Source organism: Vanessa tameamea, chromosome 3, assembly GCF_037043105.1.
Source record: "Vanessa tameamea isolate UH-Manoa-2023 chromosome 3, ilVanTame1 primary haplotype, whole genome shotgun sequence".
In the NCBI taxonomy this organism is placed as follows: domain Eukaryota; kingdom Metazoa; phylum Arthropoda; class Insecta; order Lepidoptera; family Nymphalidae; genus Vanessa; species Vanessa tameamea.
In genome coordinates, this window is record NC_087311.1 from 12,841,570 (window position 1) to 12,865,304 (window position 23,735).

Consider the following 23,735-nt stretch of genomic DNA (forward strand, 5'->3'; position numbering starts at 1 on the left):
CCTCTTACGACTTCATTACAAACAGTTTTGCCCGGAAAATAAACAAGTTACGGAACTATGGCAGGAATTACGCCTGTATTTTTACTCCGTTAGACTTGGTGAAGTTGACAGTGCGAGCATTATTTGTTTCTATTGTAGTGGAATCGACTGCACCATGTTTTAAGATGTAATTAAAAATGTTCTTAAGTTCAATTAAGACGATATTTTCAAACTGTCTCCCATTATAACACATTTAATTTTAGTGAATTGAAAATTAATAAAATACGATTCAATTTTTGTTGTATGTTAATGTAGAAAAATATTTTTATCTAGTTGGGGAAATTTAGTAAAAAAATACTTTTTAAAGTCCCATAAACATAAAAATCCAGTTTAATATATGTACGTCTATAATCACGTCACGGAGGTCTTTAGCCTTTACTCTTTTTTTATCTTTAGATTTATTGAATTATTAATGACGGAAAAAAATAATAATTGTTGCTTCTCCAAACGTATTTACAACAACAATTACAATATAATAAGAATCAACAATAACAATTCTAAATTATGAATATACAAAAGGGAAAACATTTCAGTGAGATACGTTTATTTGTTCACTCACGATCTTTCACTGCGCAATCATTTTAGTGCAAATTATTTGAAACTAATCCTTATTATATTTAATAACATATTAATTTTAAATGTTATTTGCATATAATAATTAATATTTACTTTTTGAATTGAATTAATACTATCAGATATATTAAACGTCTAATAAATGTGAGATTATATGCGGTCGCTTATCGCTTTTTTATTTCAGGCAGTTTTAATAAAAAAAGTTGAGTTATTAATTTTGAATATTCTACTTTTTGTAGTCAGTTAGTTTTTTTTTTTTAATTATTTTATATATTTCTATATGAATATGTTATTCTTATGCTCGATTTTTAAATTGAAAAAAAAAATCGATTTTTATTTTTCTATTGAATTAATTGCATAATTTGGCCAGAGTGCGCATGACTATTGCCCAATCAAATCAAATCTGCGTTTCACATCTCAGCTCAACAAGCATCTATTGAAGCTTGAAGTCGATTTATAATCATTCTGAAGTGTTTCTCAGTAATAAATTTATCAGTAAGTACAATTGTACGAAATTTAAAACTAATAAATTAAGTCCGCATAGTGTTTTTTTTTAAATAATTTTAAGATATACTTTTTATGGTAGGCGAAAGACCAAATGGACTAGATGGTAAGTGATAAACACCGCCCATAGACAATGGTGCTGTAAGAAAAATTAACCATTCCTTACATCGACACCAACTTCGGGAACTAAGATGATGTTCTTTGTGCCTGTACTTACACTGTCTTACTCACCCTTCAAACCGGAACACAACAATGTTGAGTACTGCTATTTGGGGCGGTAGAATATCTGATAAATGGGCGGTACCTACCCAGACAAGTTTTACCACCAAGTACTTATTTAAGTTGTTGAATATCTGATAAAACTGCTCGTAAAACGAACTAGTATTTAATTTACTTTTTTTGTTAGTAACACTTGAACATTAGAATATAAAAAAATATGTATTTTATTTCGGTTGGATTTGAACTAGGTCGCCATAAGGCAATCTATTGTGAAAAATAAGTGAAAGGAGATAGCGCTCTTATTACAAGTATTAGCCTCCGGCTGTTTCTCTTCTCTGTAAGAGGGTGAAATGGCTCGTTAAAGATCCGTAATCGTGAAGGGACCTCAATCATAAAAGGAACCAATTAATTAGAAATGTGGGAAGGTATATGTACAGCTTCAAAGGTCCTGATTGACAACACGGGCATTAATTACACCAGCCAGATTACCAAGTATTGGATTTCCCTCAACCATATTAAAGACTATGAAGTTATTAGATTACTTTCATTGAATATAATTGGTGGTACGAAAGAATATTCATTTTAATCATACGTATACGTACAACATTTATAAGAGTTTGTTCGTTTTTATTGTCTATGGTTAATGGTGTTCTTTGATGACTTTGGTGATCTTCATGCTCGGTTTGTAAGTACTAATTATAAATATGTTCTATAGTTTATGCGAGTCTTATAAATAATTTGGTCTTTATTTCTATTGGTAATGTTATTCTTTGTAGGATGAGTATTTCATTACAATGTGTCTTAATTATTAATTAAAGATGTTCCGTCGACTAGTAGGTAAAGCCGACAATCAGACCGTACTCGTAGTCGGCGACTATTCGACAAAGTGTGACTTCTTTTATTATATATTTGTCTTGATAAAATGTATGTATATAGGAGGAATTATATTAAACGAATTTTAGATAAATTATCTTTTGTCACTGGTTACTCTTGACTTTTCCGACTTTGTACAAAGGCCGACTAGTCTCTGTACAACCGACTCATCGGTTAGTCGGCTAGTCGGCCAAAGTTACAATAACATCACAACACACACCTTCCTTCTTATCTCCTATACAAAGTTAGCTATGACTGATGAAATTTCGAAAAATACAGAGTCTATGCTTAATGTAAAAATATGTATCTGTTTTCGATTCTTACATATATTTTCAAATATTTCGAACACGATTTAGTGTGATTTTGCTTTATTATAATAACAATTTTTTTTTTTAATTCTAAGGCACCTTCTCTCATAGAAACTTTTGCTTTTGGACGTATTAGTTTTTACACCGTAAATGAGAACTACGAGATGTTGTCTCTTATGCTTATTATTGCATTGGTTCACTCACCTTTTAAATTGACGACAGGATTGCCTGCCCGCGCAAAGCCCTACTACTATCTCCCTCCCCCTCTACTATCGGTAAATCTGATACCGTATTTTGTTTAACCTAACCACAAGAAAAACGAAATAAACAAACGAAAAATCTATCAAAATATAAAAACATTGTTGTTAGAAAGAGATGCATATACATTTCTTATTAAAAAATTAGAGAGAGAAACTAATCTTAACTTGGAGGTATTGCCAGTCTATACACAAAAAATCGAGTATATAAATAATATTTATAAGTTATTTTTATAATCGAAGTATTCATTGTAATCAAAAAGAAATGTATTATCATTTATTCACAAATCGTTTCTACTCTGTGAATTATTTGTACATAAAATTTACATATATCAGCAAGCATGAGCAGAATAATATCGATGTTGTTAAAATCGTTTAAATTAAATACCGATTGACTTTCAACTCGTCAAAATGTAAATGTCAGTGTCAAGCGAAATGGACTGTAGATTAAAAATGCATGATTTGTTTTTTTTTTTTTCAAACGTTTGAATATAAAATAAGTTATGATTAAATTAAAAAAGCGTTGTAATGCCGATTACAGAATCGATGAAAAAAACTACTCGATTGTTTGCTTAGTACTAATAATAAATGGAATAGAATTAAATCGAATTGTGTACAAGTACACAGCTAGTGTTTGAAGATGGGATATGAAACAATATATAGAAACCAACCGAATTTACTTAAGTAATATCGTTTTTTCGTTCAGCCTGGGAGATCATATTCTATAATTGTAGCTTCAAAAATTATAGATTTCTATGCAACATATCATCTTATCTTTAGTTCAACAGAAGCTCAAATACCGATTATAATAATTCTAAAACAGAATTGGCGAATTTCCAAACAAAATTTCATTCCTTTTATAACCTTAGGAGATCAAATTTAAAAAAATCCTTGTTAGTGCTTCGTTAGTCCATAAAGAACTTCTGTAAAATTTACATCCTATTAGACTCAACGGTAAAGGCTGTGTGTGCCAGTCAGTCGATTTACGTGTTCTTTTGTTTCAATAATATGTTTACCTATATATGCTTAATAATGTTATTTGTTATTGTTTTCGTGTTCGTATTCGACACTTTGCAGACACATTAATTATTTTAGTAAATCAAAACACGAAAGATAAACTAGTTTTGATGCGAAGTCGACATAGCTCTTATTTTTAAGACGTGCGAGAACAAAGGACAAGTCGTGACCTCTTATATATGAGCTTTATAATAATTAATTAAAATAATAATTTATCATCTCTAACATATATTTTTATTATATTTAACTTTGGAAATTTAATCTGTTGATGAATTTAGATCGGAACAAATATGACTGGTTACTTACCGCCTCGCTGTGTATGGGATGCACCGCAAACAAGATGGCCGCGACGAAACTTGCGAATTCCGGGAGAAACATCGCGCAAACTCTGAAACAAAATAAACTAGGTCAGTCCACAACTAATCACGCAATGCCAAGTGAACTTTATCGGGCTATTTATTTAGTAATGCAAGCTGACTTTTTCGGAACTATCCTTTATTTTTTTGATCAAGCTGGGTTTGATTTTTATATTACGTCGAGCTCGAGTGAAGTATTGTTTTATTTATTTTAATATGGCAATACGTCAGGAACTATAACTTTTCCATGAGAATTTTTATATATTGCAACTCGCAAATACGTGCTGTTAAAATGTATGTTTCGAGTTACCTATCGCGGTGGAAAATAACAATTCGAGATTACTTGAAAATATAATTTTAATATCGTATATTTGATTGATGTTTCAATTAAAACAGTTTATCACTGAGTTAAATTTGTTGAGTAGCTTTTGTAATTGATTTCAGTAAATGAGAAATTAAGCGGACTTCGTAAAAGTCGAGAATTTTAAGTAAATACATCGGTAGATCTACTTTTCTACAGGTTAAAAAAAAAATAACCTAAGAAGAATCGACGAAAGAAACTCAGCGGTTTTATTTTGTCAAATTTTATAATAGTTTACAACTTTTTAATTTACTAAATACACAGTATGGAGTCAATCTTTTCTATAGCAAGGTACGCTGTAATTGATGTTCTAGACAAGCTCAGAAATATCAAATTACAGAAAGTATACCATAACGTATCTCAAAAAACCTTTACGATTTAACTAGCTGCCCGTTCCGAATTAGTGCGGGTCAAATTCATGCAAAGTTATTCCTCCCTTATTTTCTCACCCATAATGTTGAAATTTCCAAAAAACTTTTCTTAGCTTCTTACATTATAATCGTATGTTTCCAATTTCAGCTAGATTTCTAGACTCAGTAATTTTGTCTGTGCATTGATAAAATCTTGCTTTTATGATTTTTATATATAATTATATATTTATATTTTATATAAAAAAACGTTTATAGATCAATGTTCTGTAATTAAATCTAATATACAGACAGTACTGTAGATTCAACCGAGGCGTATAATGGTCAACCAGAAGTCATTAGATCGTGAGGAGCTTGTGGCTAAACTGACCAATCCACAGCCTCCTGTCCTTAGTGTACGCAGAGGTGATTACCGACATTATCTACAGCAAGATACAATGTAATTGTAACGATCAAGTTACATTTACTGACTCAAAATACATTTGCGAGGTATGTTACTATTAGAGAAACTGGATCTTAAATGCGAGATGTGAAAATGTGACTAATTGATGACTCTCTTTGTCGGATAAGAACGTTAATGGAATGAATTTATAGATTTATAGTAGCCGATATGGCCCAGTGGTTCTTAACTGAACGTTGTTGGTTCGAATCGCAAGTACAACTATATCTTGATCAGCGTAATGCATGATGGTGGAAGGAGACATCGTAAGGAATATTTATACAGTCGTATAATTGTATATGTTAGATGAAAATCTTTCGAATATGTATCAGCGTTTATTGAATTGAAGTAGCGCGGTGTCATGAGCTTCAAATCGTAAAAAAACTGTAGTTTTTGAGGTTATCGCGTTCAGACAGATGCGACAAGAGGATTTGTATTATAATGTATATTTATGCAACTTTTTTTTTGAAATAAATTGAATCTAAAATAAATAAAAACGGCGAAGAATCTTTGTAATTCATTTGCTTTAATTAAATTACTTCAATTATGTTTATCATGAAATCACAGAATATTAACTTCAAACCATGTTTGGTTTATTTATATATTGTACATATGTATGACGGGGAGCCGGCAAGATTGTTTGGTTCGGGGTCACCATCTTCGTCATACATATTCACGAAATAATACAACAAATCGATAGCTGGATTATCGTATATTAATTTTTACAATATTTCATTGGCCGCGACAACGTCTGTCATATCCTTCCTTCTTGACATTCCATGTTGTTCTAACGTGACAAAGAGCGATTGATTTCAGTGGCCATCCAGAATCAAATCTCAAAACTAAGAGATTACAATCAAAGTATTTAATTATCTGACGCGGCGACATATAAAATAAATTGTTTTACTTGTTTTGTATCATGCTTTACTTACTCAGGTTTATTTTAACAACAAGATCGTTTCGTGTATCTCTCATAAATTAAGACCAGACTTTAAATTTAATTCACGTCCGTGTTACAAAAGATTTTATAAGAAAATAATTATGAAGCATTTTAGTTTATGTGCAACTACAAATTTGTGTTTAAGTACGAGGCATAACTATTAAGACGTTTTGTATGTACGTTTAGTAACTTTCGTTTAGCAGAAAATCCCCAAGGGGAAGTAGCCCACTTTAGTTTGGCGTCATTTTAAAAGAAAATGCAGCGAGCACGTTACGTTCTGGATTGTATAAATATACCTTAAACGCTTTCCGGGACGACGTAGGACATTGTGTAAACTGTGAGAATTTGTAACATTCTTCTAATATCTTGTTCTTATTTACGTATAAAAGTTTAGCCAATTAAAATATTTAAGTTACTTTATGAAATATTCAATTTAAGTATGCGATGCATTTTCATTTTTGCTGTTCCTTTTTTAAATATATATTTTTTAATACAATTTTTTTTAATACATTAACTAGATTAGCATGAAACTTTATTCAATAATAAACAAGAGAAATTTATTATACAACTTAATAAAATTTACAAGACGAGGATTTTAATTGTTAGAACTAATCTTGTATTTGACATTGTAGGAAATACCGTAAGGAAACCAGCACGTGTCGGATGATATTATGCAATATTTACATATGTTGCCACCAACAAAGGTAATTCAGCATGATAGCTTAGTTTTAAGCCTTCACCTGAACCTGTGATTTTAATTAGCAGATGAATAATTTCGGGCTGTTAGCGAACCGTAATACACTTTTATAACAAGCATGCAGTGTAATATTTGTATACGTAAATTAATTTAACTTTTCCATACAATTTCCTTTAACGATACAAGAATTTACACATAGACAGTTGTAGGTTGATGGGAAACTTTTGCGGTTGAAGTCCCAACGCACAGACCTCGCCGCTTTCATGAAATGAATAGTTGTAAATGTGCTTGTTTAGGAATCCAAGTTTGACCCACTTTGCTTTAGTACCCGGTTAGTTAATATTCAGAAGTCAAATCGATGTTAGATTTGTATTTTTGTTTATTATATTTCATGATTTACAGTGGAAATAATAAAAAAAAAAGAAGTTTTATCAAATTTATGTACTTCAGTTTTATCTGTTGACAAGTTAGCTATTAACAGAGCAAATTTAAAACTAATGTTATGTAATTTTTTTTTGTAATATTGATTTTAAATGTAGATTTTTCCTTGGTAGTAAGGCTTTGTGCAAGCCCGTCTTTGTAAGTACCACCCACTCATATACTCTACCGCTAAACAGCAATACTTTGTAATATTGTGTTCCGGTTTAAAGGGTAAGTGAGCCAGTGTAACTATTGGAACAAGTGACATAATAACTTGTCCCCAAGGTTGGTGGCGCATTAGAGATGTAAGGAATGGCTAACATTTCTTTCGACACTAACATCTATGGGCCGTGGTGACCACTTGCTATCAGGTGGTCCATTTCTTTGCCGGTCCATCTACATACTACATAAAAAAATTACATAAGACTTAAATAATCGTAAATAAATAAAAAAATATGATGAAATACTGTACAAAAAATGACCGCGTGGAATGTTGGCAAGAATTCTTTTTTATTGGGCAAAAAATGAATCAGCTGAAATTAATCCAGCGTATTGTTATATGTTTTATAATGTTCTTAAACTATTTCTTCAAGTTCTAAGTATTTCAATTGCAAACGGTACAATATAATTAGTTACAAGAGCATAGCTTTGTCATTTTTCGCTGCAGTTTCAATCTTTGAGATTATTAACCTGATGTAAGATTGGACTAGAGTCAACGCATGTACCGTCCCATAATAAGCTCAGCCCCATTTCCGAGGAACCAGTATTAGGCCATCAGTTCTTCTGACATCACAATGTTTAATCCCAGAAGGCTCAATAAGCTTATCGTTGTATTATATCATTAAGAGAACGATGGCAGAGAAGCCAATTAGAACCACGTGTACACGATATATATATATATATATATATTAACTAACATCTATGTTTTTTTAAAAGCTTACCAACAAGGCACCAAATTAATTAAGGAATTATTAATATTCCTATTTTCCCCTCCATTTAAGGTTATCACTTGTGCTAGGAGTGCGGACGACAATAGCCCAAGGAGGCAGGATCGATCTCGCGACTTTTTACATCGCTAGGCGGCCCTTAAACTATTGCGCTATTGACGCTTCAATTTTCTGAACGCGTTCTCGTAAAAAGAAATATTATAATAAGTTTCTGCTTATTCATAAAAATTATATAATATGTAATTTAAAAAAAAGATAAGTTGACGTGTCAATTAATAATGAATACGATCTATGGTCATATTAGTCAGTGTCAAATGCACTGTACTGGTCTCAGATTCCCGGATCGGTCGGATAAGTTATTGGCTTCTGTAATTCCCAGTAGCAGACCGATGCGAGCAAGGAAGGCATTTAGGAAGTTTTCGAGGTTCCTCTTTCCAAAACCAAACAAAACTCATATGTTTCAGAAATCAGGTAAAGTTATTCAATTCCTGTGTCTGATATCAAATAAATTCTGATATATGTAACTATGATCACGAAACCGCAGTAGAAATTAAACTAAATTGATTACAATTCAAGTCAGTCAGAAGTCAGTTTCGTCTTCGCTCAGTATTGGATAAGTAGACGGACATTGAATGGGCAATATTGTTTTAAGGTGGGTTTGCTTATCGTAGCCCAATTTTATTAGGGGGTTCACCTCGGAAAGAGTAATCTAACTAAGCTAAAAATTACCATCCTAAAAATTGTCTCAAAAGTCACATACAATTTCGTGGCCGCGTCTTAAAGGTCCTAAAATTCAGTATTTAAAAACCTTTATTTTATGTTGTTGATCCTTATTTATTAGCTGATTCGACTGTACTATTATTAGATAACAAATTTTGACTTAAAATCGTATACATCCGAAACTTAAAATTAACGTCTTTGAGCGACAAATAATTTTTATTTTGTCGTATTTGAATTCAGGGTAACTATTTTTTTATTTATTTTTTTATACAAATTTAAATAAAACAGGAAACAGGATCGATATGTTTTATTTCGTTCGGGTAGACTAAAGTAATTATCAAAATAAGAAGATACCCAAACTTGAACACATTAATTTTGATAAATGTTTGAAGTGTATATTATTCACTTGAGAAGACGCATTAGGTTATGTTATCGCTTAATCATTATTCGTGTAATCTTATTTGTATATTTTTGACTGTCTTATGATAAACGTCTCACGCACACCAAGATATCTGGCAAGTACAAACGTCACTTATACCAATGCACGCCGATAAACATTATAATAATGAATTTTGTGACAAAATGTAGTGCTATTTTTTAATAAGAACCTCGATATTCACGCAGAACACAAGCGTGTAATATCACAATGTGCTAGGCGACTTTAACTACAATAATTATAAAGTTCATAGGACGTTATAAGTTATAAGTCGGATGTCAATATTTCACGTGTGAGATTCGAAGTGAATTCTTACAGAATTACACTATTGTTTATTCAAAAATATACTATTTAAAGTAAAGCTACCACCGGTTCGGAATGTAGATTCTACCGAGAAGAACCGACAAAAAAACTCAGTAGTTACTCTTTTTCAACATCTAAAAATACAGTAATGTTAGTTAAATACAATTATATATGTATGTTATGTCTCCTGCCTGGAAGTCAACAAGCATTAACTCTACGTTTTTTTATCATCAATATAATCGTGTTAATAGGCTTGTATAAAATATTATTTGGTTTGAACTTTAAATGTTTCATACAGTAATACAATTGTCGTAAATTTCTCAAATCTTGTAAATCACAACGAATGGATGTTAATGGTGCGTAACGTTTCGTTTAATAACGTGTGAAACCGAGCGAATATATAAAACGAAAACATTAGGTAGCCTTAATGTTGCGTTAACGGAAAACAGCCATGTTTAAATATTAAATAAAAGTTAAATGTTTCAAGAAAGTGATAAAAAGACCATCCATCCATCCTCAGAGTATATCGCCTTATATTTTATTTTGAGAAATGCGTTATAAACTTCGAAGTTTTGAAACTTGTTTTGTAGCTTTAGAGACTTTGAAGTCTGCTTAGGAAGAGTTAGGGGAAGGACATTAATTGGTCAAGTTTGCTAGGTGGCGACACCGTGCGGTGTCCGGCCGCAACCTCCACAGACCTGAAACACCGACTAATTGAGATCCGTGCGAGCAACGTCCAACTTCGTCTGGAAATAAGGCACTCGTTGTCGACTTTTTGCGAATCTAGAGGAATCTCTTGCGAAATTAGCGAAAAACATTTAAAGGTAGTTGTAATGAGTTGCCGAAGGTACAAAACATTGCGATTCAATGATGTGATTGTTGTTGTATCATAAAAACTGTACACTATTTCAACGATAACTTCTGAATGTCTCGCGAACTTCTAATAGAATACTTGGAGCGCAGAATAAGACAACTTTCCTGAAAACTTTTCACTAGCTTTTTCAATTTACGAAGATGAATTTCTTAGAAGATTTCAAGAGTAAGTTTCCAGTGGACCAACGCAGGGATTTCAAGGTTTTTTTGACATTTGAAATTTATTTAAAGATGCTCATATCACATTAATATATAATCATATTAATAAAGAGACTTCTTCATAATAAATACGAGCATTTGAAAACTCTATGATGCGCGGAAAGGAACCCTCGATCTTCAGTGAAGTTCCACTTGTATCATGTGTATAACTGGGCCATCTCGAACCATATTTCATCGATATTATTTTCATTAAATGTAACAAACTAATACGCGAGCCAATATTTTGAAGCGTATTTGAAGCTTTTTGAGTTCAGAAATTGAGAGGACTATATTTTTGTGATTAATGGACGATGAAACTGTATATATACTGCATAATATCTTCTGTAACGTTTAACTACTTTGTTTTTTTTTCAAATAAAATGTCCGTCGCTGGAAATAAAATGGTTGAACAGTTTATTTCTCAAACGGGTTCGTTTTATAGATCACTTTTACTTTGTTTCGTTTGGAAAGTTCTCGAATTATTTGCAACTGTAATAATTTACCAATTTATATTATAAAATTTATAAAACTTTTTAAATTAACATGGTTATTTTTATTACTATAGGTAGTCTCGTGAACAAGACATTCGTAGATATCGAAATATCGAGCTCCACCAAATAAAAATAAAAAACATGGTAAATATCCCGTTTAAAATTTTTATAAAACTTGAATATCTTATCTAGAATAACTAATAATCGTAGTCTCCCCTCCAATTAAGCGTAAATCTTGAGTAAGGAGTGGGTATAATAATCCAAGGGGTCTGGATCGAACATTCAACTTCCATATAGCTATTTGGCGCGTATACCGTTGAGCTCGTGAAGTTTGAATTTATCAAATTTATGTATATAACAGGCCTCATTTTTAATTTCTCCTCAATTAAATCTATTTTGTTGGAATTATATTTTAATAGTATGTGACATATTATGAAATGTAATTTTCGTAAATAGAGTCATAATTCATAAAAAGTGTTTCATGTGTTATATATTCCTAAACAATTCATCCGATTGTGATGAATCTTTAGTGGTATTCTATTTTACATACGAAAAAAAAGACAACGAACTTTTCTTTGTTCATTTGATAAATATTTTATGTATTTGATTGTGTAAGTTACCCGTGTGAGATCAGGACGGCTAACTAGTATTAGCATTGCATTTATCCACTAACTCTCAATCCTGTGTTATTCATATATTCCCGGATATAACACGGGACGGGTTACACAATCAATCCATCAATCCCACGTCGTATGTGTTGCTTATCTGCCTCGCCAACATCTTATAATCGGAACAGCTATATGTTCTGTATCACATAACATGTTAAAATGTTTTGTTATTATTCATTTCGAGATGGATTAGAACACGGCAATCTTGACCCAATGTTGGTTCAAATATGGATGAGATAAAATTAATTTAACTTCTAAATTATAATGTCACGAAAAATGTTAAATATAACAACATTATTATTATTTTTATTTTTATTGTATAGGACGGATAAAGGGTCCACCTGATGATAAGTGGTCACCACTATCCCACAGACATTAGTGCTGTAAGAAATATTAAACATTTCTTACATCGCTAATGTCCCACCGACCTTGGAAGCTAAATTATACTGCCTCAATCACTCTTCAAACTTGAACACAGGAATACTGAGTACTGCTGTTTGGCGGTAGAATATCTACCAACAAGTAAAAGTGTGTCTTGTACATACTGTGTGGAATTACATTTGGTAACTACTTATATTCAACAGATAATCTCAGGTAATTTAAGCTATTTAATCAATAACAAAAAATAGGATATAAAAAATAAATATAAATAATTTATGAACAAATAAAATTTCATAAATATATTGTTTGATTATATCGTAACAAAGATACTTGGCTATTACGAGTAAATTAATTTTCAAACGTAATTAATTATCACATGCAAAGATGAAACAAAGGGTACGCGTAATTAGGAGCGAAGTTATGACATTGGCAGCGGTGTTTGAGCTAATGAAAAACTAATTTAACTTTGCGGTAAAAAGTTACCCTCGCATTCCGGACCTCGGGCCTCTTACGATCCTAGAATGTTGAAAACACTCAAAGAAAAATGCTCTGTATACATATATTCCCAAACTATACATTTCTATAAAATAAACAGTGACTGTGTTGTTTTAGGGAACCCCCACAACGCTGTTGAAGACTTCCAATTCATTATATTATGGATAAGTTTCTGACCGCGGCATCGCCCACGGGTAAGATATTAAGAAAATGTCTTGTTCATTGCTTGAGTAGTTAAGACGTTAGATTATCAAACAGACAAACTGACTTCCGCATTTATAATACTAAATGTTCTTTGGATTCTGAGTATCTTTGTCTATGGTAGCAATTTTTTTATTTATTTACTCTGATCCCTGAGGCTAGGGACGTTTTCCGATTCCTTTTACAAATAATGTATAACCCGCTTACTAAGGACGTTCCTTCTCAGAATGAGAAACAAATCATTCAATATTAGGCCTGTTCTGTACACGTAAATGGGATTTCGTTAATAAACGAGAGTCTCGTATGCAACCGGCAGGAGGCAGACATGAATTTAAAAGTAATTCCATTATAAGTTTGAAGCTGGATGAAAATTTTCCAGTTGCAAATAATGCGAGGGGCTAAAAGTTTCGCTTGATACACTAATGTGATTGGAGTGTATGCCGCTAAAGACATTACAACTTTTAAGTGGCGTAAACAACTCGATGTTCGTCATCTCTGAAAGAACATATCATATAACGTCGTTTCTACAATCGCGGTAATTTTATTTCCCTATTCCCACACGTTGAATTTATATTCGCATTTTGTATGACGGAGTAAAATTTAACAAAGTTTGAATTGCATTCCGTAGGTTGTTTTTGTTACAAACTGTTTTATAAGCAGAATATAATACATGAAAATAAAACTACGATTAACAACGACATGTACTGAAGGAAAGAGTATTTTTTATAAACTGCCTCTTTTTCTAGTGGCTAGTTTATGGTTAAGATCCCAAGATCATGGTGTACAAGCCCGGGTCGGGTCAATAAATCTTAGTTTGTCACTGGCAGTCCGGAGTTCCGAAGTTGGCGTTCCAATGTCTTAGAAAACGTGTAAACCATTGGTGCCTATAGTCTATCTCTTGTCTCTGTTAAAGGAATAATGAGTGCACCACTGTTTCCGTACATAACTGTTCATTAAATTCTGGGCATTAGTAAGCCTCCATTAAAATGGAGACTCTGGCTGAAACCGATCGGGAGAATGTTAATCATCAGCATGTTTATCCGGCAAATATGGTCTTGAGTCCGAAGATCATGTCCTTAAAGCGAATTTTCATGAAGTTTATAATTAAGTAATACACACTCGACAAACGTAACATCCACCGTTAAATAAATTTAGCCTAAACAAGGATTAACGCGTATTATAGGATATTTGATATTTGTATTTCATTAACGGACCCTTAACAAGACTTTTTAACCTTAGTAAAATTTCAAATGTTCGCCAATGAACGAGCTGTATTGAATCTATTAAAATAAAGCCCCTAAGAGATGATTTCGATTAGTTTATTTGGCTTAATTGAAAAGTAAGGCTTTGTTTAGTAGCTACGTAACGTACCCGATTTAATTATATAATACGATACAACCGTACCTTTTATTATGATGGGAAAATAAATATACAAATTAGAAATGAGTTTTGTCAAAGTTAAAATGAAAAGGCATAAAAATGCCATTTACGATGTTGTAGTCTGTCATTTAGAAAATTTATAAACTATTTTATACAAAAGAGTATTAGTTGCATTTAGTATTAGTTGTTGAAATGTAAAAAAATATATATTATACACAAACTTACTTTAGTATATGAAAATAAACTACGTTGATTAAAAACGTTTACAAATATATTTCAGCATTGTGTTTTAAACAGGCCAAGAGAGCTCAAACACCAGGACAACCTATTAGAAAGGATTATGTATTCGATCGAGTAATTCTCACCAGTCCATAGTCAGTAATGTATGCCATTGATCCTGCGCCTGAAATCGTTCAAATTTTCGGCTCCATCAGAACATGTGTGGGAAACTATAGTGCTTGTATTTTCGCACACATTTGTGCAAGACTCGTTGCGCGCAGATGACTAGATTCCCTTGAGAATAACCGTAATGTCCGAAATCGATCGAGACTACATAATTCAATATCCATGTAATTGTTTCGTCTTTATATAATATTCAGTTTGATAAATAATCATTAACTTATTAACGTATATTATATAAGATGGCAAAGTAGGATTGTACGAAAAGTAATAGAATAGAGCTGGCAATTTAGTATTGGTCGTAAGTCAAATATTAGTGCCAAGAAATATAAAGGATACATACATAATATAATTATAGTGATCTCAGATTATAAAGCAAAAGGCAGATGGAGCGCACCATTAAAAAGAAGCATCAAAAGCGAATACAAATTTCCGATAGTGCGAAATGACACGTCTTTTTTTGTCAATACGTCAAAAGCGCACTCAAATCATTAATTTTGTTGACGTATTAACAAATTAATTAAAACACACATTATCGGTAATTTTCATTGACTTGATTTTGTATTCGCTTTTGTTGTTTTTGTTTTATAATCTGAGATTGTAATAAGTATCTAAAGGATTGAGCTGTCTGATTAAACTGGATAAGCTCAGTACCGTACGACCACTGAAAACTAGTCGTTGCTTATAAATATTTACATGCAACTGTGTAGTTAGTGCATATTTTAAGAGCTCTTGTAAAGTTTATTAAATTAAAAATTCAGAGCTGCGAATACTTTGAACAAATACAACTAATCTCGCTTGTTTTATTGTTAAGTGTATCATACTCGCATTGTAAATTTGTAAGTTTTATTTATTATTTTTGAATATATACAATAATTCATATAGATAAGGATTTATTTTTTGGTGTAACTCGACACATTTGTATCCATCGACTGATATTAGAGCTGCGAGGTGGATAAGCTGCGAAATTTCCTAAAACGTCGATGACGTCATATCTTAGCAATTAGACTTATATAGGCTATTTTCTTATAACTAACTTGCACAAATAACTAGTGCAACCTGTTTAGTGAAATGTCCAGGACAACATAAATATGTGTATCTATCTTTAAACTGCCCAGTAGCTAGAGATGTTGCCGCTGATCCCAAGATAATGGGTTCAAGCACCAGATCAGGTCAGTAAAAATTTATTAGGTATTTCTATCTATACATATAATAAAATTGGAGTGTCTGTTTGTAATGTTAAAATAACCGCTTTTTACTACATGTATATGCATAACATTTTATTCAATTTTTGTCTGTCTGTCTGTCTCTTTGTTCCGGCTAATCTCTGGAACGCCTGGACCAATTATGACGGGACTTTCACTAACAGATAGCTGATGTAATAAGGAGTAACTTAGACTACAACAATAACTTTTTTGTTAAATTCAAACGCGCGCGAAGTCGCGGGCACAGCTATTTGAAAATGAACTAGTAGCAACACGGAGTCTGGAAATGTATAAATTCCTGTGTCTCGGAAAGATCGTAACGCTGTTGGATCTGGCCCTGAATTATTTCCTGTCGTTTCAGATTTGCTGTCTCATTGTATTATGAGAATGAGGGAAGACAGGGGTGTACCGTACACCTCTTGTGCACACACTTGTGAACTAATACGTCCTGCGTAGTTGGCTAGTCTCCCTTGAGATTGAGACTCATTCTCAATCATCATCTCTTATAAATAACCGACAGTAATACAATATCTTTAATATTTGTATGAAGTCGGGAGTTGTTGCTTGTTTTTTATAAATATCATGTTTATATTTAGTTCTCAAAACGACAAATTTTCCTAATCATATTTCTTATGAAAACAGCGGCGTTTATCCGGATTGGGTGGAACCCACAATCTTTGGCTGACATTCATATGTTCTAGCTACTGGACCATATTCAATATGAAATGAAATGAAATAGCCTGAAGAAATAATATGAATAGTCTGCATGTCCTGCCATTCCTTCCATTCTGTATTTCCCATTCTTCTTTATTTTTTTGTTGGTTACTGCTAAATTTAAATGATTTTAACCTTGAATTTGCTTTGGAATTTATAGTAACACTAGTTACCGCCCGCGACTTCGCTCGTATTTTAGGATTTTTTCGTCAGGCGTGAGGCATTAAAAAGTACCTTATGTCCTTCTGTCGTCGTGAAAAAGCAACAGACATACAGATTATAATATTATAGATATATACATATAGATAATGATCAGTTTGTATTCGGACAAAGCTACTATTATACAAAACATATTAAATAATCTATGTATGTGTTTAAACTATAATCGTGGAGTTAAAATTAAACTTAATTACTTTCGAAACTATTATATTTAAAACTCTGACATGAAACCTAATTGTAGTTTTAATAAGCTAAAAGGTTCTATTAAGGAATGACACAGATAAAATTGTATCATTAATTTGCTACCGCACTTTTAAAAGGTATTCTACTTTTATTTATATAAAGCACGAATTTAAAATCAGTGCTAGTAAATGTCTTGCTGTTGGACTGTCTGTTCTATCTTCTTTAGTAGTTTTGAAGCAAGCACACGCCGAAGTTCGAATAGGCAGATTAAACAAATCCGTCAAGCTGGTCTGCATCGGTACCAAAGATCATATTTGTAATTTGTTTTGAGCTGTTGTGTTCTGGTTTGAACAGTGAGAGAACCAGTGTAATTTCCGTTTGCATACGGTACAGAAAACGTTTTTGGGCAATGGTATACGCATATATAATAAGATACCGGGAAATGTAAACAATTTACCATTAACAAAATTTAAAAAGTTTATTAAGACTGAATTAATAAAAAAATCTTATTATTCATTAAAAGAGTACTTTTTAGAAAAAAAAAAAGCCTGGATTTAGGCTCGGGTTCCATCACAGGACACTAATTATTGTAAAAAAACAGCATTGTAAATCTGTTTATTTGAAAAGAGCAACTATGCGAGTTTCTTGCCGTTTCTTCTCGCTGGAGGCTGCTTTACGAAACGGTGGTAGTATTTTAATATCGACGATTTAAAAACGCTTCATTATGAAGTTTACTTGGATAAAATTGATTTGATTTAATTTGATTTGATTGATTGTAAGCACAAGGGATATAACATCTTAGTTCCCAGACGCATTGACGATGTGAGGAATGATTAAAACATCTTACAGCGCCAATGTGTATGGGTGATAATTATCAAGTACTATCATTGGACCATTAATTCGTCTGTTAATCTTTTGGTATAAAAAATGTACGTATAATATATTTTAATTTTTAGTGAGATGTTATGTCCGTGTCTGTAGCTATACTGGCTCACTCACCCTTCTAACCAGAGCACAATAATACTAAGCATTGTTGTTTTAGAAGGTAGACCCTCTCCAGATGGACTTGCACAAAGCTACCAAATATTAAATCCCATAATAAATAAAGTACTCTTTTAACGCGCTTTGTCATTATCTGATTGGTCCTTCAACGAAATACATTATATTTGAAGTTAAATGATTATCGTGCTGCGTCTTAATTTCGAACAAAAATGCTTGAAATAGGAGCTCCAGTTTCGTACCGTATCTTTTCAATTCCCGCGGTAATAAGAAACTCTTACAGAGCCGTAGCTCATTAAAATTTAATGCATTCGCGCATGACACATGCCGAAGAGTCACAAACACCGAAATTTACATTTTTCGTGCAAGGATTATAATTATAGCGCGAACATAAATTCCTTCTAAGATTTTATACAATGGATATGTCATGTTAACACAATCGGTGATGATGAGTGTCTACAATGTTACCTGTTTTATCTACAACAAAAGTTACATCAATCAAACCGTAATACAACAGTACTAAGCGTTGCTTGGTTTGCTATCTATGATGAGTGGATGATACAACAGGCTTGCACAATACCCTACCACAAAGTTTTATATTCATTCATCTTCATGATAGTTTATACTTTCTTGATGTATGGCTTTGTAATATGTATCTGTTATGCATTTTAACTTAAATTAATTTATAAAATATATCGCTATTAAAACAATATTTTTATTTTCAATTTCAATTCTATGTCCAACTAAACACCGCTATATAAAGCTTAAAAGTAAAGTCGCTAATGTTTCAAAGTGAAATAAATCATTATATGAAATATATTTTCACAACGTTTAAATTAATTTTAGTATAGCCCTCGTATATATTGTTCGACCAATACCATTATTAGAGGTGCTATAAAGCTTTTAAATTATTGATCTCGTTTTAAAATAACGGTTGCTCGAATGTCGCTAATAGAATTAAATAAGTTAAATATATAACACAAGCCGATTTAGTCGAGCTCGCGGACACTTTGTGTATGTCTTACTTAATAAGTATTGGACTATGTGATTAAGCCCAGGTGGCCCAGTGGCTAGGAAACAAGTTCAAACTTGGGCAAGGACAGATCAGATTTCAGAAGTTAAATTTGTGTTCATATTTCATCTCATGACCGGGGGGGGGGGACGTCATAAGGAATGAAAAATGTGTTCTACAAATCCGCATCGGCGACGTGGTGGAATAATAAAAACCTTTTTTTTGAAAGTGTTTGAAAATTTTGCGACATGGACAATATATTGAATAAAGTACTAATATAGCCTCGTGAACAAGACATTCGTAGCTAATGTCGAAATATCCACCAAATAATAATAAAAAACATGGTAAATATCCCGTATTTAATCCTTGTTGTAAAGTACCAATAATTTTCAACTTCATGTTGACTTGTCTCTCGTAAGCTCTTCTGAAACGATATCCTATTCAATAATTGTAAAATTAATTTAAATAACTTTTTAATTTTAAGACTCCACAACAGATAGTTCAAATTATTCTACTACTCTTGTTAATACGCGTTAATATAATATGAAAGGCAGCGTTGTTGCCGAGTAAATAACTAAATACAGCCAAAAGCAGGCGATTACTGAATAATTAAACAGCCGACTTCAGCTCCGGTCCCAATGACTGGATTATTGAGTTCTAACAATTAAAAGTTTCCCGATTCAATTAACAATTAAAGGTTAACGACGCAGCTGTGATTGGACTTTAATATTAATTAATTTCGACTCACGCAAATATTAAATATCTATCATTTAACTTGTAGAGCTTAGTTTTATTGATTAATTCGTATTTTCAATTTCATTTATACAATTGTCCTAAGCACTGAAATTATTGAAATATAAGCTCAGTATGTATATTTTTAATTTATTTAGTTAATAGTCTAAATTTAAAGCGGGCGAAATTGCGTATGACGAGTTTTTCGATAAACTAAAACCTTCTCCGATAATCTGAATCTTAGTTAGATCTCTGATTTTATTAGTGTATGTATGTGTGGAAGTTTTTTCAGTTATGCTATACAAAAAAAAAAAAACATTTAATTTTTTAGTATAGACAATATTTTGTAAGCAACCAATACATTCAAACGTACGTTCTATCTTCGGGCACTGTAGAAGTATTCTTTAAAAAAACTCGAAACTCACCGCAGAACACGAGCGTGAAATGTCAGACTGAAACGCGACATTGATTATAATAATTATATAATTTATAGGATATCATATATATATATAATTATGCTATCAATATGTGAACGCGATGTGCGTAATAATATTTAATAAAGATTTCAACCTTGACTACAATTATTCATCCATAATTCCTTCTAAAACGTTCCTCCCATTTACCAATCATAACATTTTACCTGAAACTCTAATTATCTCTTTCAGGCACACTATTAACGTATCATTCTATCCTTTTCTTTCAAATTAAACGTTAATACCTACATATTGATCACGTGTTGCCATGATTTGTAATTTTGTTGACAACATTTTATTAGTTTGAATAAAATATTTCGTTTTGAGCATAAGAGTTTTTGTGATAAACGTTAAGTTCGTCGTCAAGTTCTTTGTCAAAGATTATATCAGATAATCGAACTGTGCACATTCTTCATTTTTATTCAATTTACCACTACCAGACTCTGGCCAAATCTCTTTCCTCGCAGTTTGTATCAGGGTCATTGTATTGTTCAGGTATAGATCGGCGAGGTCTTCAAGAATTTTTAAATTTATTTTACGACCGAGTTGTCATTATAGTTTTAATTTTGAGGATGCCCATTTATTAAAAACTAATGAGTTATACTCTTAATATGAATGTTACTGACAGCATGCATATACTCGTACATCAAAAACATGTTTTGATTTTTCTGCTGACCAAAACAGTTGTCAGAATAAACTACTATTTCTAGGTTTTGCATATCATGTATAGATTCTGATTTATTTTCCAAATACAATATAATATATGAGTCTATTTCATTAGCTCCTCGAAGTCCGTCAATTTCACTCCAAACGAAACATTAACAATGATCTCTTGCGCGATCACAAGCTGTGAAGTAGTAAATATTCAATTTGGACTTGTAACAGAATAAAAAATCATTTTTGCACATAGGAAGAGGCAAAACCAAAGTTAAAGAAATCAAAGTTAATTAAATATTTCATACTTTGGGACAAGTCATAACGTCATTAAACATAATGAAACATTAATTGCAGATTATCTTATAACACAAAATGTTTGTAATAATTTGAAAAGCGTCATAAAACAAACAGTGACACTTTTGGAATCGCAGTATACAAACAATATTTAATCAATGGTAACAGAAAACTGGCCTTAAACAAAAAATGTCGTTTTACTACTTATGTCAATCCTAAGATTCCCGAAGCATGAGAGTCGAAATCTGACAGTAAACATAAAATGACGGTTTAACACTCAAAATAATTGTATTTTATAAACAACGACACGTGCTTATCCGTTTACTGTCGTTGTAGGAATAGACGGAGGAGAGGAGTTCGTTTAGTGTCGATCCGCAACTACTGCTTTCTTGATCAACGGCTGCGAATTAAGACACAAGAATCGAAGCAAAATGTAAATTCCACTCTCAGCAACTAGATGGTGTTAAAATATAAATTTTCTTAAATTTCATTTAGTGACGGTATTGGAGTAAGCGTGCGAGATGAGTTTCTTTCGTCAATTTTTCTCAGGTTAAGTATTTTTATTATCGGAACTAGTGGTTGTGTTTACTTTGGTAATAGTAAATTAATCTAAATCAGTTACCGTATTATATGATTTCTATAACATAGATTTGAGATTGTATATAAAAGATAACATTTTATGGATGTATGTGTATAAGCCTATTCGAGTAGGCTTTTGGTTTTGATGGCCGCGTTAAATCGTTAATGGGAAACATAATCGTATTTAGACACACCTGCGCCACATTAAATACTCTAAATAACTTATTTGAATAGTCAGGACTGGTGATGTATATTCGTGTCATAAATATGTATTATGGACTGGAAGATCTGAGATAGTCTAGTATAGATGTATTCGATGACAAAGGCGCGCGCGCCTCCACTTTAAATTATTCGCCGTTTATAAGTTGAGTGTGTCTCGTTCTTGTAAGATGTCTTAGTGTGCGTGAGATGAGTGAATGAAAAAACATAAAAAATAGATAATTTTTATTTAGTTTATTTTATTTAAAATTAACTAGTTTGCCTCTTTTGAGTGAATAGAACTATATCAGTGAACTATGTGTCGATTTTTACCACAGATGGTGGTCAGTTTAAAATGGCCACGAGGATGGAGTACGAATTCACGCCGTTAAAGCCCTTTTATACACACTATCTAACCTAGATATTCGTCATACAAAATATGAATTTAATAAAACTTCAGCTCACAAATCTTCATCTTCATTTTAACTACTCGAGGGATGAAATAAAAACAAAGTAGCCTATGTTCTTCCCCGGAGCTTAAACTGTCAACATTTCGTCTGTCGAAATCGATTCAGATTTTTAAGCGTGAACAGGTAACAGACAGATTTCTTTTTAACATTTATAATATCTGTAGTGATGTATATGAATTTGTTGAAGTCGCAAATTGATATAAGCTCTGCATTTTAATATGACAAGTAAAAAGTTCGTGACGTTTTACAATAAAATACGAACACATTTTTCTTATATACAAATTTACTCAAATAACATGTTTTCTTATTACTAAATCATTTATAACCCTTAAATTTTTTATTTATAATTGAAATACTAAGGGAATAAAATGGTCCTTATATTATATTATTCATCGAATCTACTTTACCAAAAAAGGAATTCTCCAAGTAGCAAAAAATAAATATAGTTACGGGATATACGGTGGAGCAAGATTAGTCAGTCAAGAGCGCTTTCAATGTTGAGTCATTAAAGATATTTAGTCTAACATTACAATGATACCTTTCTATTGATCAATTCTGCCCGTTTTATATTGATTGCAAGCTATAGATGGATTTGTTATTGATCATGGAAAATGGGATCAGTCGATAAGCCAGATTGGACGAGCTTATGATGCACCGTTCCCTCCCAATCAACCGAAACACAGAGCATTATCTGATCGGGAGCGAGCATGCTGTTTGCATGGTGATTCGATAAAGCATTTTTAGAATGAACTCTTAAGGTTTGTTATATAAGTCTCAAAATTCTTAGCGACAATATCTCCTAAGGGTAGCGTATAAAAATTTAGGCTCAATTTTAAAATACAATTATTTTTTAACCCCCGACGAAAAATGCGAGGGGTTATAAGTTTAACGTGTCTGCGTATCTGTCTGTGTATCGCAGCTCCTAAACGGATGAATCGATTTTCGTTTAGTTTTTTTGTGGCATAGATAATTTTATCCCGAGTGTTCTTAGCCATGTTTCATGAAGATCTGTTTAGCCGTTTCATGGTCATCAGCTCTTTAATAGTTGAAGAGGGTATCCGACTACCTTTCATTATTCTATCCCTTCTAAATTTGGTACCGTATTACTTCAGTGATATTGAAAGAATAAGGTAACCA

General features: G+C 32.1%; 1 protein-coding gene across 2 annotated transcripts in view; it reads right to left on the reverse strand.

Annotated features, from left to right (window-relative positions):
- Window positions 1–23,735, reverse strand: part of LOC113397287 (protein O-mannosyl-transferase Tmtc3) — a 181,381-nt gene that overhangs the window by 10,306 nt on the left and 147,340 nt on the right. For both annotated transcript variants that reach the window (XM_064217475.1, XM_064217472.1), the window contains exon 3: window positions 4,097–4,178. In XM_064217475.1, coding sequence (XP_064073545.1) covers window positions 4,097–4,178 — 82 coding nt within the window. The remainder of the gene's footprint in view (window positions 1–4,096; window positions 4,179–23,735) is intronic.